Consider the following 17,474-nt stretch of genomic DNA (forward strand, 5'->3'; position numbering starts at 1 on the left):
TTTAGTCATTCTCGTTTGAATAATATATATCCCGGAATAATAAGACCGGTAACGGTAACAATCCCCGTTCCTTATGTTTACAGCGAGCTCTCGATTCGCTCAGAACAAAATGGAGGATAGTGTAAAATAAGCCCGAGCGAAACAATTCTCCGCTTAAACAGTTGGGGTTTCTCTAGTTTCTTACGAAAAAGAAATTTCAGACTTTATCCTAACACATGGAGCGAATTCCTGAAATTATAAAATTGAATCAGTTTCAGTCTGTTGTAAAGATAAAAGATAAAGTCCGCAGAAGAAGAATTATCTCTCTAGAGTTTGCCCTTTATCCCTATTTGCTAGCACGCCACACACGCTTCGTCCATCTTGTAGGTATTCCTCTGTTTGCAGTTTGTTCTTTAAAATTCTCTTGCTCAGGGAAATAAAGAATAGTTATTTGTACAACTAGTTATGAAAGTCATACTTTTTCACGAAGTTGCAGATTGATTAACGAGGGCGTATTCCGAGTTAATCAAGCAAATAAGTGAAAAAAAAGAGACTTTCATAACGTGTTGTACATACTATTTTTTTGTATATTGAAAAAAGTTGATAAATTTGGTCTAAAAAGATTTATAAAAAATTAAAAAAAAATAGGTATGCTTTGACAATCATCTCCAAGTTGTTGGAATAAAATTATTCAAAAAAGTACTATTTTCTTCACTGGGATTTTTCGTGTAAAAAAGTGCTACTTTCACTACGATTTTGCGTGTAAAAAAGTGCCACTTTCATTACGATATGCAAAAAATATTTTTTTTAAATGTTCTTAATTGACACAAAAATGTTACTAAATATGTACCTATTTGATTGTGATTTGACAGATACATCCGAACATCTGATATGTTGCCTTTAAAATGCGCAGATCCGCATTTTTTGGGGGCTTCTTTAAATTCCGGCTTAAAATTGAATAAAACATTCGGTGTCTCGATTCGTGGAATGCATGATGATAAACTTGAACTTGTCTTTGGTGGGCCCTTCAAGTCGATTGGTTATTATAAAAGAGATTTTTTAACAAGCTGGATGTCCTTGCATCTTTAGCAAACAATAATTTATAGTAGTAAACTCAGAAAGTAGGATAATTATTCTCCCTAATTATAGAGGAATTCCATCATGTAACAACTTCTGTGATATTGTTTTAAAATGATATTCGCAAAACTAGATTCAAGTTAAACTGGAGCATAGTCGAAATTTAATGATGGAAATATAATCCGGCCCCGAATTTAATTAATACTTTTTTTATTTCGTACACCGACGACGATAATGTTCGGTTAACAACATACATAGTTGAGATGTTTGAAAAGCTGCGACGACAGCCTGATTAGGCACCTGTCAAGACCGTTGTTAAAATCAAGTTCTAGACAAGGAGGTATTTGTTTTCGTCACAGTTTCACTAACAAATTAGTCTGTCGTTTGATCTACTCCGATGGCCCGGAAGACTCTCAAATCAATGATGGCAAATCGACAACGATTTATCTGTTAAACTTCTAATCCCGACTCGATCCCACTTCAAATATCACCAAAGACCATTGCAAATATTAGATTTGTGGAAAGGAGTCAAATTTTCCTCGCTGAGAATCCGATCACGTTTTACCGCAATATTGAATTTTAAGGTAACATGTTTGAATATTTATGAAAGATGCTACAATACACCGGAAACACAATTTTTTTCAACCCTGCGCAACTCTAATCCGCTGATATCTATTTGTTCGTGTCTTACCTTACAATTTAAAACTGAAAAAATGTTTCGAGATTTTTTTCTGTGCTGTCACAACAAATTTTAATGTTCAGATATGATCAGCCATTTGAATATTTCCATAACGTTTTCAATGTACCTTGTCCGGATTCGATTTACACAAGCAACGATGATAACGTAACAAATATGCGGGTAAAAGAGTTTTAAAAAATATTTTATTCATAAGTCATCCCGGCCTACAACTCGTCCATGAAACATATTCTCCCCAAATGTGAGTGCAACAAGACACCCCACCAGAAGCACTCCCAACATTCGAAAAATTGCGTAAAAATTGAATGAGCACAATACATTTAATAACTGTCTGAGATCTTTTGTGGGGGATGAAAACCGTTAACGAGATTCGCCGCTTTCTCAACACTTGACGGCATTAACAGATGGATTTTCTTATTTTCTCTCAAGTGAATTAGCCGCAGAATCGTTTCGTCCTATTACGCTTAATTAAGGACGAATTATTTTATGCAGTTTATGATCGACGTTCATGTTGAACCGTTCATAAGTCACGCTGTGAACCAACTGGAATATTACGTAAAGCGATAAACCATGTTGCTTAGTAATTCAAGTTCTCCTCCCGTTCCAATCAAATAAAACCAGAGTGCGTACATGGCCTGGAAATTTCCCAAACTGCTGGAATTTCAAAATTGTTAATATTATTCCATTGGTAAATAGCTACTTGGCAGAAATCCGGGCGTTCCAACTCAAACTTGAGATAGACGTTCACCTGATTATTATTACTGCAGCACATTGTGATATTAATACTCCGGCTGACATTATCAATCGAGCGATCTCCATCCCCTAATATCAGATTTTAATTGGCTGCTCTGTATTGTCAAAACGTACACGACACATGGCAGGAGCGTTCTGCTAAACTTTTCCTCATCTGTTGTTTCCTTTTTCTGTTTTTGTGGCAAACTCCTCCTCTTGCGGTGCAAATATTATCATCAGTTTTTTGCCCTGCTCACCAGCTGTGGGAACGTTCTACTACTGACTTCTATCCTTGACTAATCCCTCTGCTCATTTTATTCTGTTAACGTTAACCCCTAAATACACCCTTGCCCCAAAAATAAAACCACTGGCGCTTATAAAAGGTATGATAAACTTTCACAAAGCTATTGCCACTGCATAATAAATGGTAGATTGGCGTCGCCTCCCTCTTCCATTTACATTCATTTACATTCTTTCAGACAAATCTTGTTCCCAAGAGATAAATTTATATACAGTTCGTGTTCGTGCAATTTGTGAAAACTGTCAATAGTTCACGGAACTATTTCACGTCCTTCAGCTTGATTTTCATTCCTAGAGGTACAAGTGACACTGTCTAAACAATGTTAGCGAGGTTGGTCTCTGTCATTTCTGAAGTTAATATGCTCACGGCTACGCAAATGTAGGTTAAATGTTTTTTGAAATGAGGGCTTTATCGCGAGGATCCCATAAAACTTTTTCAATACATAAATGCAGGGAAATTAAATATTTGGTTGGGGCCGTCGGAAAAGCTAATTTAGTTAGTGTGTGTACATGGCGCGGTATTATTAATGTATGTGGCCCTTTTAAATTATAAATATTAGAAAGGAGCGCTGGAGAGTATATGTATGATTAGTACATGTCCACTCAAATTAAATCTTTTAAGAAAGTTCTATCATAACGTGTCGCGTATAAGTGAATCCTTTAAAGGACCAAAGTCTACGAAGAAAACGAGATAAAATTGTTAGTATAAAGTTAGAGTTGTAAATTAATTTTATTGCAGCAAGTCCAGGTACATGCTTGGAAAGTCTGCAAGATCACTTCGGTGGGGGTCGGATGGGGTAAAATTAACAATAAATTGTTAGCCGCATTGTGTTCCTGTCGCAGTGACGCAGCAAAACTCCTAAACGATCTCGCTAGAATTCTTCCCTTGCTTTCACCATGAAACTACATTATCGTGTTGTATTGTTGCTCTTTTTTCTAATTAATCATTTTTATCACGAATTATCTTCGCCGACTCAAGACGAATGGAACCAGTGAAATGTACTCTAACATGATTAAAATTCTGGGGGTTTCGTTTTATTGCAATCGCACACTTTCAACTCAATCACCTCGATAAGGGATTAATTTCATTGTTTTAAAACTCCCCGGTTCCGGTTACAAGACGACATAAACTCGAATTCGTTCTCCAAACCGGATATTATTTTACTCGACTTGTACGAAAATATTCCAATGCGGTGCCATACGCATTGTGGGCTAATTCAATTTCCGTGAGATACAAAGGCATTTTCATTTAATAAAGCTTTTGCTGGAGGAAATATTAAGACAATTTCGTTACGGTCAGAAATCTTTTCTTCGATGTCGGTATTCGTCTTTATTAGAAAGCAAAAATTAATATACATATTGACGCTGGGTTTGTGGAAACGATTTGAAATATTGAAGACTAATATAATTTACATGAATACATGTAAAAGGCATTCAAATTGTTTTGGCATAGTGGGAGGCCATGGAAATTTTGCATTTACTGGGGAGTATTCTGTAACTCCTCCGCTAAATTTTAAAGGGCATTAAATTAAGTTGTCAATCAGGACTTGAAATTTTAAATTTTAAACGACGCTAAAATTTTAAGGCCCCTTTAAAAATTACAGAATACGCCCCAGTTTGGTCGTAAAGCTCTTTGTTGGATTAGGTTATGTTTTTCTAAGTTTGAGGTTATAAATAGCATCAATGTCTAGTGCCTTCTTGTCAGTTTTACTAGTTTGTAATAGAAGAACTCAGACATCGCGGGAAATTCAGCAACGCGTTATGTTCATTTTGATAGGTCCGTATGTCAGGTCTTTAAAAAATAAATCATGGCCTCCCAAATAAGTATGTTGAGATAAATACAAAAGTAAATACATAATACAATAACAATTTAACGATTTAATAAACATAAATTACGATTTTAAAAATGCTTACGAGAGGGAGCTCACATTAATATATTACTTCACCCCCATTGTAGCATGTGAAGTAGCTTATAATGCGATTCAGAACCTAGGTTGGAAGTAATTAATGTTCCACTCCGCAGTGGTCATAAAAGAATTGAGAGGATCATTACTGCGAAACAAGTGGACGTGAAAAAATTCCATTATCATATTTTATGTTCGCAGGGTCAATTCACACCATTTTACATAACATTCCAGAGATGATGCTATGCAAAAAGACAAGATCGTTGTCTACTAAAAAAAAGTTATCTCAACCAATACGAATACTCATCATTCTAGGATACTTGTTTGATTAATCTAATTTTTTCTTCGACTATGAAACATTTAATGGTGGTAATAAATAACAAAGATGAAAAGGTTTAAACGTGCTTCAGACTAAAACGTCCGTCGTGGAAGCCAAATCCATCATGAATGAATATAAAATAAAATTCTACAGTAAAATGGTTCTGTCTTTAGAGAAATTCTTCAATTCGCTTGTTAAATGTTCATTGTCAGGCGGAAATATGCAAAATCGAAGCGCCTCCAAGAACATTCAAATGTAGGGCTACCATCTCAGATCTCGAAGTCAATTCAGAACCTACATCATTAGGTGGAATAGGAGTATAAAGCGAAATTATCCTGTCGTGTACAAATCCTATTTTGTTTGCATAAAACCAGTACGAGAAATTAAATTGTCTCTGGCACAAGTTTGGTTAGATTGCAGAAAGTATTCCACATTGTTAAAAACAAGAACAGACTATTTCAGAGTGAGTCGTCAAGAAATGCACCTAAAATCGTCCAAAATGTAATTAGATCATTCAAAGAAAATGCAATTCTTTCCAGCAGGGTCGGTACGAAATTAATTTAATTCAGTCGTCAAGGTGCAAAAGCTTCATAATTAAATCAGCACAATAATGATTAACGTTTAAAGGCGAACAATGGCACGAAATTATAACGGTAGGGGAGTTATTAGTCTCATAATTGAATCCAATTTAAAAATGGTTGTTGGGATTGAGCACAGAGAAGTGGCGAAGCTAATTTTTAAAGAGTAGGGTGAAGAAAGTTTTCAGTTTTTAAGAAAGTGTTTGGGAGCCATTACTAGGTAATAATATTTGCAAATTCAATTTTGGAACTTGGTACAGCTAAAGCCAGTAAGCGACATAGCCGAAAGGCTGAATATTAATAAACAATAAATATTAATGAGAACAGACGACAACGGGAAGTTTATCACACTAAATATTAATCTTACGATAATAAATTATTTTAAGAGCTCGCCTGAAAATTGCTCTTGAACAATGCTTTACCAAAATGATTACAGCTATTAATAAAATGATGTGCCATTAAAGATAAGAAAAAGTTAAAGAAAGAAGTACCACTGACTGACTCCTTCAAGAATATTTTATTCAGTTGGGAAAACATATCAACTAAAATTTCGCAGTTTTCTTCAGTAGATGACGCATAAAAGCATATAACTGATGAACAACATAAAACAGTGTCTAATTGTGAATCATAATTAAAAGCCAACTAAAGAAGTAAGTTCAAAGCTGTGACGTTAGAGTGATTTGAAAGCACTAATATGGAGAAGCTAGTGTTAGAATTCGACCCACCCAAACAGTTAGCGGAGATTGAAGGTAGAAGAGTAGTTGAACTGAAGAACATTATCCACTTAGCCCCTGTCCTAACCTCTGGTGGCAGCTGAAGAACAAAAATGTTTACGTTAAATTAGACTAAAATTGTTGGAGTTAAGCTTTTGTGCAATCGAAAAAAACCCAATTTTGTCACAAGAAAAAATGAGTATTTCTTCTTACACATTTTTTAACATTATAATTTTTTGTTGTTCCAGCGCAAAATATTGGATTAAAATAAAAATTATCACTTTTATATTTTTTTAGCAAAATTGCCATCGATTTATAGATAAGATAGATAAGTTTAATTCCACTATTGAGAGTTAGCTCAAGGATATTTGGTTCAGTCAGTGCCAAATACCGTACAGGTCTTTTTATATTCAATATTATATCGTTCCGTGTAGATTAACTTTTTAAAAAGTTGACAAATTGGCAGCAACGAAGAACTAAACACGAAGCGTAAAATAACATATTTTACTGAATTTAAAACGATGGAGTAGATTTTAATTTTGGTTTAATTTAAAACAGGCAAACAAGAGATTAAATTTTAAATTTCATACACGAAAAGGCGTGAATTTTTCATTTGAATAAATAAAAATGTATGGAGCTATTCATAAAGTTTAACTTCTGTTATTAAGTTAAAGTTTCAATTCGTTTCCAAACAAGAACCAGTGAGGCGCAATCACAGCGTAAAAAGAAACATGGAAAGGGAACCTATTTGTGAAATAAAATTAAAAATTTATCAATTCTTTAGAAAATTGCCGTCGACTTATTCCCACACGGACCCCCTCGTCTCTCTAATTCCCTCCTTTACTATGTCCAACAGAATTTCTAATTTTCACACGAAATCGTGTAAACAGTCAATATAAGCCATCTCGATTTACCCCATTTCAGAAGCAGTTCGATGATGTTTAAAAAAATTAATATAGAATATCTGGCTGTGTTTACTTTCAGTTCACATAACAAATGAAAAATTAGAACATTTAAGAAAAGAATAACATCCAACTTCACCACATCTCGGAAGGCGAAATTCCTCGACCGGAACTTATACATCACAAAAAAATCCGGCCATAACGAAAAGGAAAGGATCGAATACCTGTGACTTTGTATATCCTATCGTGAATAATGGGGTTTTCCCGGAAATACTCGTGGTACATTGTGCGTTCGCGTAACGCGCCACCCGGAGCACAAGTCGGCTCCGGATTCCGGCATTAACTGCGGCAAACTCCAGAACTCCAGAGATCGATTCCTGCTTCGGCGCTTTGGGCCGCGATCTAAGTCTGCACGTGTGCCACCACTAGCATGTTTACACTCGCTAACTATCATATGCTTATTAACCCAGCAGACGAAATACACCTGAAATTATTCGGATCTCTGATTAAATTACTGGGGTGCCGCACGCACTGCGAATGGAAACACTGACACTGAGCTGATTAAGAAACAATCCGAAAGTGGGTGTGCAAACTACGAAATCCGAAAGGGGGAGGCGTCCTGATAGAAATCATTTCTTGCATTGTTATGGTCTCGACGATTAATGATATTGCCTCTGGATTGCTCTTTCTCCGAACGTTGTCTCTTTGAAAGAAACTGTTTCAGGTGTAACGCGTTCAGATGTTGTTTACAGAAGTCTTATCGCCGCTAAAATTCTATTTCAGCAACTTTGTTCATTAAACTTTCCGTTGTATCGTGGAGTCGGGTTATTGTTGCTATTACTGTCTTGGTGAAATCTGCTCGGTAACTTAGTGTGTTCCCTCAAGGCCGTCGATTCAATACAAAATGTACGATGATTTGTGAGCCAAAAATCTCTTGCGATAATTTGTAAAGATGACGGAATTAATTTTAAAAGAAAATCCAGCCTCACACAGCTATTAATTTTCATAACTAAAATTAAACGCTTTCTCCTAAAGACTTTCTACTTTATTAATATGAAACATTAATCTTGAAACAACTAAATTCCGCGCCCTTCATCCTTTTTTCCGTGCGCAGCTGAAAAGGCTATGAAATTTATTTCAGCAAAAGCCGACTCAGGTCAGGAGGTTATAATCAGGGGATTTTGAGAAACGTGTATAGCGCCAGGAGAGTAAGATACATTTCTTTATTTTAGATAAAATAGTTTCATAAAACATCGCATCGTTTTTTGTGAACTTGTGACAGAATTAACTAACAACTAAACATTTCAAATACGTAAGAACTGCAACTAAAAAATTCTCAGCAATGTAGAACTTGTTTTGATCTTCTACGTTTGAAGTGGTGTTATCTCACGAGTTGGTTAAAAAACTGATTCGGTGGATCTTAATGATAAAATTTATTTTCGTCACCAAATAAAAAAATTAACATTTTATGCCTTGCTGGTTATAAATTGTTGATCCAAAATTAGGTTGAACGTGAGTTGGCACCAACCACAACTTGGATATACCTACTTGCTATTAAGCGTTAAAATAAAATGCTTAATAAATAATTTTTAGAGAAAATTTCGTCTTCTTACAACGTAAACTATGTTACACAAACTAAAAAAAAATTGTACTTTTGACAGTTATGTATGTGGATCACTCTGGTATTACTTCCGTGTTGTTTGAAAATTCTTGTAGTAAGTTGTAAATTTCAAGGTTTTATGTGTTCACGACGTACGTAAAATTTTAGTCGTCTAGACAAAACGGTCTGTTTAAAAAATAACGTAGAAAATTCAAATTGTCGGTCTTTGTTGTATTCTAATTTTACGAGAAACGGACAACTATAAAAAGCTATTTGTTTTCTATTATTTCAGAATTTACACGATCTGAAAGTAGTAGAAACTTAATGCTGAGATATTCCATTACCAGAATGGCATTGCTGCCAAAACTGAAAATGATCCTGTCGAGTCTATGACCAGCGTTCTGGGATGTCGGTTGAATAAACAAACCAGGATGCAAACCCCACCTTCCCAGTGGGAGATTTAGAACAGCCACAACATTAAATTTCCTAAAGTGGCGATATTTTAAGAAAGCATTTATTCAGGACTCTTATTTTAAATTTGGGTGGTGAGGTATAGCACGGACCGTTGGTTGGTCAAATAAAATATTTATACAGGGTGATTCTGAAATAAGTTTGGAAAAAAAATGTGGAGTATCCTTGACACAAAAGAATTCTGCGTAAATGACTTTAGGAGGTAAAATCAAAAGGATGTAAATTACCCTATATCCTTGTATTATCAACGCCTATGAATAAGGAAAATTTGTCCGAATTTGTTCACTTGATTAGCAACCATTGCATTGTTACATCAACTCCACAATAAAGTCGTAGGTGCAACCACACTGCTTTATAAATGTTTCTATGGAAATGATCGAGAGGTGTAAGGTTACGTTTGTGACTGACGGGCACCTTTGATTATTATTGTTGCTAAACTACCGAGATAATCAGGTAGGTAATCACCTTTAACTCAGCAGCGTACTAGGAATTTTGACCAAATTTTCAATAATTTGTATTTCGAAAACGAAATAGTAGTTTATTTGACGAGGTTGTGTGTAAATTGGGCCTTTTTTGGCACGTGTGTGCCAATTTAACACGAGCGTTTTAAAGGCCCACGAGTGCCAAAAAAGGCCCAATTTACACACGAACGAGTTGAATACAACGTTTTTTTGTTCGACGAGCCCCTTAAAGGCTCCAAATCGCTTAAAACCTTTAAAATTAGCTTGACGTTTCGTTTTGACAAGTTGTGACATTTATCAAAATCCGTTCACATAAGAGAAAATTCTCAAATTCTGAACAAAACGAACAAAAAAAACTTTTATAAGAAAATTTTTTTGGCTATGACTTCTTCTCATCACCTATTACCGGTTTTTTTCCAAACTTATTTTAGAATCACCCTGTATGTTTATTTTATTAGTTTTATTTTTATATTAAAATTTTTATTTAAGTCAATCTTAATTACATTGTTTTTTCTCTTTTGCCAATTGTATTTCACTATTTCTCAAAACTATTTCATATTTACGTCACTTTGACATTTAATAGAGATAGGAAATAGTTTTGAGAAATAGTGAAATACAATTGACAAAAGAGGAAAACCAAAAGAAAAACAGTGTAAAAAATCGCTAGTTACAATTTCCATCTCAATTGTTCTATATCGGGCATTCAAGTGAAATCCTAGGCTGGGAAGGCGTTGGAAACCGTCAGTTGTTTTACTTTTTTTAAGTGTAAATTGACAGTTGTAATTAGAGCTAACCTAAAATTTATAAACAAAAAAATATTTCTGTTTGTTTTCTTTCTTTGCAATGATTTACATAAAAATAGAATAACTAATGATTCCTTTTCCGAAAACAAACATGTTCAATCATGTGTCGATTAAACATAAACAAATGTCGGTAATTGTTCACTTTAACTACTTCTGGAATTATCGCGTTTTTTCTGGCTAGACAGCCTCAGGACGTTCTCCTAGATCGTTTCCCACCATTCAAACCTTGTGCAAATGCCTTTTTTTCTCTCCTGTTGTGTTTCAGGGTCGCGCCAATGTCTTAGTATAACTAAAGGATAAGGAAAGTTCATTTGCACAAGGTTTGAGTGGTGGAAAACGATGTAGGAGGACGCCCTGAGGCTGTCTAGCCAGAAAAAACGGGAAAATTCCAGAAGTAGATAAAGTGAACAATAACCCAAATGATATTCGTGTCAATGGCGGGAAATTCAAACTTTACACTGTTTCAAATTGTTTACATTTTTCAACGCCTACTCAGCCCAGATTTTCATGGTTTCACATTTATTCTGTTGTGTTTGTGTGGGTTATTCAAATAAATGGCATCCTCCTTCTTTTTACGTTGTAGTTCTTCTCATCTGTGGGTATGCGCAAAACGTCCTAAATTACTAAGAAAAAAGCATGATAAAATTGATCTAGTTTAGAGTCGGTGCAATTATGAGCGGTACCGTTACGATAAGATTTACAGCCAAACTTTTCCATTTCCATAAAGACTAAACATAATGCAAATTTCTTGTTTCCTCATTAATAACACGACAAATAAAAAAAAGTTAGAAACCTAAATAAAACGTGAAAGAACCGGATTTTCCGAGAGGCCAGAAATATTATCCACGGCACTCAATTTCAAGTTGCAAATTTCTTAAATAAGATCGCGTGCGTGAAGTAGTTTCTCAAGTTTCCACCAGGGAGCAGTACCGATGTAATTTAATTTACTTATTAAATGACTTGCCCTGTATATACACTATACAGTATTTATTTACCAGCATCTGCAATACTTTACGTCACGAAGTCTTGCTTTGAAATACCCAGTTATTATTGCTACTGTTATACAGTAAATTTTGGGGACAGGAAGTACCTACGTAGCAACTCTGCAGTAATCTAGGTAGTAAGTCTAAGCCGCATGTCAAGAAAGTTCAAATAAAACAAAATGTAAAAATTCTAACTTAGTTTAATTTAAATTTCCGTTTAATTCGATTTAAGTTTATAATGAATAAATTATTAATCGAAACAGCGAATTAGTGTGTGTCAATGCAAAAATAAACAATTAGTAACGTGTATTAAAATTTCATCAAAGATCAACCGGACTTTTATATTTTCTTTGCTCATCCCCAAAAAGCAGAAAAGTTAGTCTTGCAAAAAATTTAGTAGAATGATCAAATAAATAAAACTCAAACGCTCGGAGATAAATTTCAGCCCTCGTAACACTAAATTATATGTTTTTTCAGTGATTATCGAAGGCTATATGAAATTTATGAAGCGTTCTTCTTCCCTTTAGTTTCTTATGTGCATTTTATGAGGTGGTAAAATTCTTAATGTTCTAAGAGTGTTAGTTGTTATTAATTGTCCACACGAGTCTTCATGGTTGTCTAAACCGGAATCTTCTAGCCAACAGCAACTTAGAACTTCAACGATCCCGTTTTAATTTAATACACTTCCCGGTCGAGATTTTTAAAGACCTCATCAATGAAATTTCTCGCAGTTTATTCCTTTCACTTTATAAAACCTTCCCGGTTTCGGCACGAAGATAATTGTTAGTGGGCAGATATGGAGAGTAAGAAGGATGGAGTAATAATTTCCGCTTCATATCGGTTAGGCAAGCTGTGACGGCGCACATTGTTCTGCTGAAATAAAGGTCAGAAAGATTTCTTGGCTTCTTCGACCCTTATAAATTCCGACGTTCACCGATAGGCCCATAACAAGAAAATAATCGTCCGCAGAACTTTTTATAGATTTAGAGGATGACCAACATCGTCTGGATTTCAAACGGTCAAACATTTAAGGGAAGTATTGATTGGATCTCACCACAATTTTGTCGGTTTTAAATCGCGATAATATAATTTCTCATTTTTATTCAAAGTTTTATCAAACATCCAAGTTTTTGAAGACGTGTTTTTATCTATTTGGAAGGCATATATGCAAATTACCTATGTTTGCCAACTGCGTTGTTTTCGCTACCATATTTAGTACACGATGCGTTAACCCTTCACCCGTTTTGTCTGGATGTGTGTTAGCGCAGCATCCCTATATGTAGGCCACTTGACCCGGAAACGCCCCTTCCGAACGTTGAAACGTGCTTTAATTCCGCCGACGAATGAGAAAACCAACCCTAACTACCGACATCGGAGCGCGTAATCACTCGAATTTATCGAATCGAGTTATGGATTGTTCCGCTTCGAGGCTTGAACTTCCCAACGAATAAACAAAAGTTTCGTCGGAACGTTGGGCTAATGAACCCACTCCGGTTATTTGATATATGTATTGGAAAAATCCGGGATGCGACTCCGGAGCATCGTTTTGAATGCGACACATATTAATCGACCGTTTCAACAAGAGGAAATGGTTATGCCACCTCACGAATACTCATCGTTTGATCCCGCTGAGACGACGTACTCCCGGAAAAATGCCGTTATCGAACGGCCCCGGAAATCGTTAGACTTACAATAATCGCAGCGTTGCTGCACACCGATTTGTTAGAAAAATGGATTCGGTCACGTTTCGTACTCTTTATGCACCGGATGGGTCTTCTTTGGCGGAAAATTACGAAACGTACAGACGAACCACTTGTGGAATTACACAACGTGTTTTCTTCGGGGAGGATTATTTTAAGCTCCGACCATCAGTCATGACTATCTGTCAGCGAGGGTTGATGTTTGGGTTTAGTGGCGAACATTTTTTTTGTTACAAGTGACAACAGCATAGAACAGAACTAAGCAAATTGACGCAGCCGAAAGCGCGACCAAATCAATACACAGTTACGATCTTATTGAAACTTAAACGCTTGGCACATATTCGTACGCCAAAACTTAAAAATTTGTGGTCAAACCTAGGTCACCGCTTGTAAAGCAATTTTATTAAAGCGTTTAATTAAGCACTTGCACCTAATTGCTTAGAAATGTAAATTTACTAAGCAAACCCGCAATGTTTCTGTAATATGACAAAGGTAACCATAAACGTTATTCATATTTATAATGAATGTACTGTTTGAATGGCTAAATGTGTTTTGTAGATTTGGAAAAAAATGTGTATAGTAAACGAATTGCATTTAATAAAATACTTAAAAATAAAGTTAAATAAGTTAAATTTAAAAAGAAAAGTTAGGATCTATAAGCTACCACGCGATCAAATAAAAACCTGGATTGAATAGGCGTTGAGAAAAGTAAACCATTTGGAACAGTGTAAAATTTGAATTTCCCGCCGTTTGACACGCATGACCTTTGTTTATGTTTAATCGGCACATAATTGAACATGTTTGTTTTCAGCAAAATGTGTCCTTAGATATTTGCTTCGAGAATAGTAATCGTTAGTTATTCTATTCTTAATGTAAAACGTTACAAAGAAGGAAAAGAAAAACAGAAAGATTTTTTGTTTATAAATTTTAGGTTAGTAGCCAACACAACTGTCAATTTACACTTTAAAAAGCAAAACAATTGACGGTTTCCAACGTCTTCCCAGCCCAGGATTTCATTTGAATGCCCGATATTTGTACAAAATAAAACAGTTCAGAACTTAAAAAATGAGGATCAATTGAAGGGATGGCATGAAAATCACTGTAAGATATATTTTTTTTATTTGTTGAGTCTTTGTAACAGTAGATACATTAACTTAAAAAACACCGAAACACACACAATAAAAACGTTAATCGTTTTGGTGACGCCAACGTTGTTGGCGAAACACGGGTTAATGTGTTTATTGTGTGTATTTCGGTGTTTTTTGAGTTGGAGCATTGTTAAAACATATTAAACAAATGTAAAAGTTCATTTTAAAGACAAAGAGAAAATACGAAAAATAGCGTGATAGTGAAGACTCCAGTCACCGACTCATCACTTTGCTATTTCTCTAGTTGAAAAAGAGAAATTTAATTAAAGAAAACGTGAAAAATCAAATCATTTAGATGTTTTCCTCCTTTCTAAATGAAATCCTGAAAGAAATTTAGTTAGAATGTTTTGTCACCACATCTGAATTTGATTTGACAAATTGTATCTCATTTCAGTTAAATTTCAATTTATAAATTGAAACCGCAAAAGGAAATGCCAACCGCATTTATAGGTACGTTTCTTCCGTAAATGAATAGACTCAACGGTTAAAAAATGCATATATTTAATTTAATTTCAAATACAGGGTGTCTCAAAATTCGCGAATTCCGAATTCAGAGCGCTGTATGGGATCACTTCAGTAGTCCAAATATGGAAATAAAAAAAAAATCGGGACTCCCCCCACAAAGATACATTGGTCTGAAGGTGTACTCTTTGAAGTGCGTTTTCTTCAAATACAGGCTGAAAAGTTCAGTGTTTATTGTTATTTATGGTGTAGATGATTGTGGAAAATAAAACGTAAAACAATTTTTTGAAGAATAGCTTTACTTTGGAGTAAAGAAATCTTAAATTTTTGTAATTTTTCTTAAAAATGGAACGGCAACGGCTAGAATACTATTTTTTAGTATACTGTGCTGGTAGTAGGTGTCTACCTGCTTGACGACGAGTCCGGTAGACACATGTTTATGGTCTAGTCCGTTTTACTTTCCACCGCGGCCGGTAGCAAATGTCAAATAATTTGTCAGATTTATTGGTTTTTATTTATATAAAAATTAAATGTACAATTACTTACATCATTGAGATGGTTTTCTAAAGCCAAGCATTACCCTTTGATCAATCCAAACAACTTTATTTCGTATTCTCCAATTGTAGAACAACTTGTACTATTGCGGGCAAAAAAAGTGGGACATCAACGTCATTGTCTTGACTTTTAATGTGAAATAACCCTTATCTGATTTGAATTGATTGACGTTGTCATTAAGTATTGTAGGTTGTAAGGGAATGATTGTAAGTAAGCACGTAGTGAATATTTATTTAATGCAAAGTTCCAATCAAAATCTACCTTTATCAAAAGAAGAGGGCATTTGGAAAAGTAAAATAGGAGTATAAAATAAATTTTTAAACTGTCAGCTGGAATAGTGTCAAAAAAAATGACAATAAAGCTTGAACTACATCGAATTTTTCAAAACTGACAGAAATTTGATGTCCCACTTTTTTTGCCCGCAATAGTACTCTGTGAAATATCTTCCCGATGATTTTTGGAGCAATAAGTTTGATCGCGCACTATCAACCTTCTCCAAAAGGTGGTCTGGGAAGAAAACTTGACTTCTGCTTCGGTTCGGTTGTGAGAATTTATTTTATTAAAGGAAGCTAGCGCAAATGAAAGAAATCACACGAAAAACTTCGACAGACTGAATTGTGATGAATCGTTTGTTATCATAGTAACAAGGCATAGCAATCTTTTTCAGAGCCAAATTTTTTTATTTAAATTTATTTTCTTTTAAATAATTGTCTAAGTATACTAAAAAATCTTGTACGTCACACGACCGGTAGACGCATTATGGCCTCGCTAGTTTACAAGTCTCGCCCTATCGGGCTCGACCTGTAATTCACTAGCTCGTCCATAAAAACGTTACTACCGGTCTTGTAACGTAAATAGCTATTGTCACTGTGGATATGAAGGCTGCTATGTATTGAACAAAATTAAAGTGCTTATATCTTCTCCAGGAAGAGCGAATTTTTTTTTTTTAGTATTTTTCGAGCTCCACTGGGTCCTTCCCTACCACGCCATGAATTCGGAATTCGCAAATTTTGAGACATCCTGTATAATACGAGTGGTCGAATTGCTGCCGACAACATTTATTTTGAAGTTCAGAGCAAAGGTACTAAGTGATCAAAAAGAAAATAAATCAGAGCAGGTGTTGCAAATTATTATCGGTCATGTCGTAGCGGAATCCTATGCAAATAGCCAAATAAGACAATTTGTGGTCTCAAAACTACTTTATAATAAATAATTCCTCATGAATAGTAACAATTATCCCAGAATAAATGGTAAAATGAATTTTACCGTTGAAGATAAACCAATAATTATTAATAATTAATGAATTAATAACAGATTTTTCCAGAGGTAGGCAACCAATAAAACGACTGTGTAGAGCAAGTATACATATGTGTGCCATTATGCTGACAGACGTTTCGATAAAACAAAAGATGAGGTAGCACTCTTGATTTGTTTTCTTATTGTAGGTGTTGTGAATAAATCGCCACGAGTTGTTCCAAAAACAACAGCTACGACTAGGAGTATGATCTATCTAAACGACAAATATTGAACAAATAATAATCAGACCATGAAAATTGTATTCAACAAAACAATCCAATGAAAAGAATTGAAAGAATAATTTTTAAAATGTAAGACATTTAGTAATCTTGACGACAAGAATGACTGAATCTGTTGGTAACAATGAACATTTGAATGATTTTGGTACCACTGTAATCTAAACTCATTTCCGGTTGTCAGCTTTGACAGTGTTGACACGCCAATTTGAAATTTACCATTAAAGGTTCATTTTTGTAGAATAAACATAACCGACATAATCTATTTTTTTTTTAATGTCGTGTCAAGTTAAAACATCCGGTCAGTGCCAATTACGAGACAAAAAAAAAAAACACATTTTTTTTTTAATTGTTTTATTGCCAACAGACTCAGTCACTGTTGATCAAGCTGTATTTGTAAAGGAAGCGAAGTAATTTATAGCAAGTATGTAATTCACAATAATTATTACGTGATTTACGAAGTCGCTAGGCGCCTGCCGTCATTTAAAGAAAGCCAAATAAACTCCATTTCTCTCTACCAACCTTTGAAAGATATCTGTGATTTACTCTCGTTTTAGC

General features: G+C 34.9%; 1 protein-coding gene across 4 annotated transcripts in view; it reads right to left on the minus strand.

The window, feature by feature from the left end:
• Positions 1-17,474, minus strand: part of dlg1 (discs large 1) — a 347,088-nt gene that overhangs the window by 309,279 nt on the left and 20,335 nt on the right. Inside the window, exons 1-2 of one of the 4 annotated variants that reach the window (XM_069054715.1) lie at positions 7,426-7,614; positions 6,312-6,399 (exon numbers count right to left, since the gene is read on the minus strand). The exons of 2 other annotated variants lie outside the window; for them this stretch is intronic. In XM_069054715.1, the coding sequence (XP_068910816.1) occupies positions 6,312-6,363 (52 nt within the window). In that variant the 5' untranslated portion in view covers positions 6,364-6,399; positions 7,426-7,614. Of the gene's footprint in view, positions 1-6,311; positions 6,400-7,425; positions 7,615-17,474 lie in introns of those variants that run through there. One more of the 4 variants, XM_069054709.1, reaches the window with a different exon arrangement.

Source organism: Tenebrio molitor, chromosome 7 (genome assembly GCF_963966145.1).
Source record: "Tenebrio molitor chromosome 7, icTenMoli1.1, whole genome shotgun sequence".
NCBI classification, from domain to species: Eukaryota; Metazoa; Arthropoda; class Insecta; order Coleoptera; family Tenebrionidae; genus Tenebrio; species Tenebrio molitor.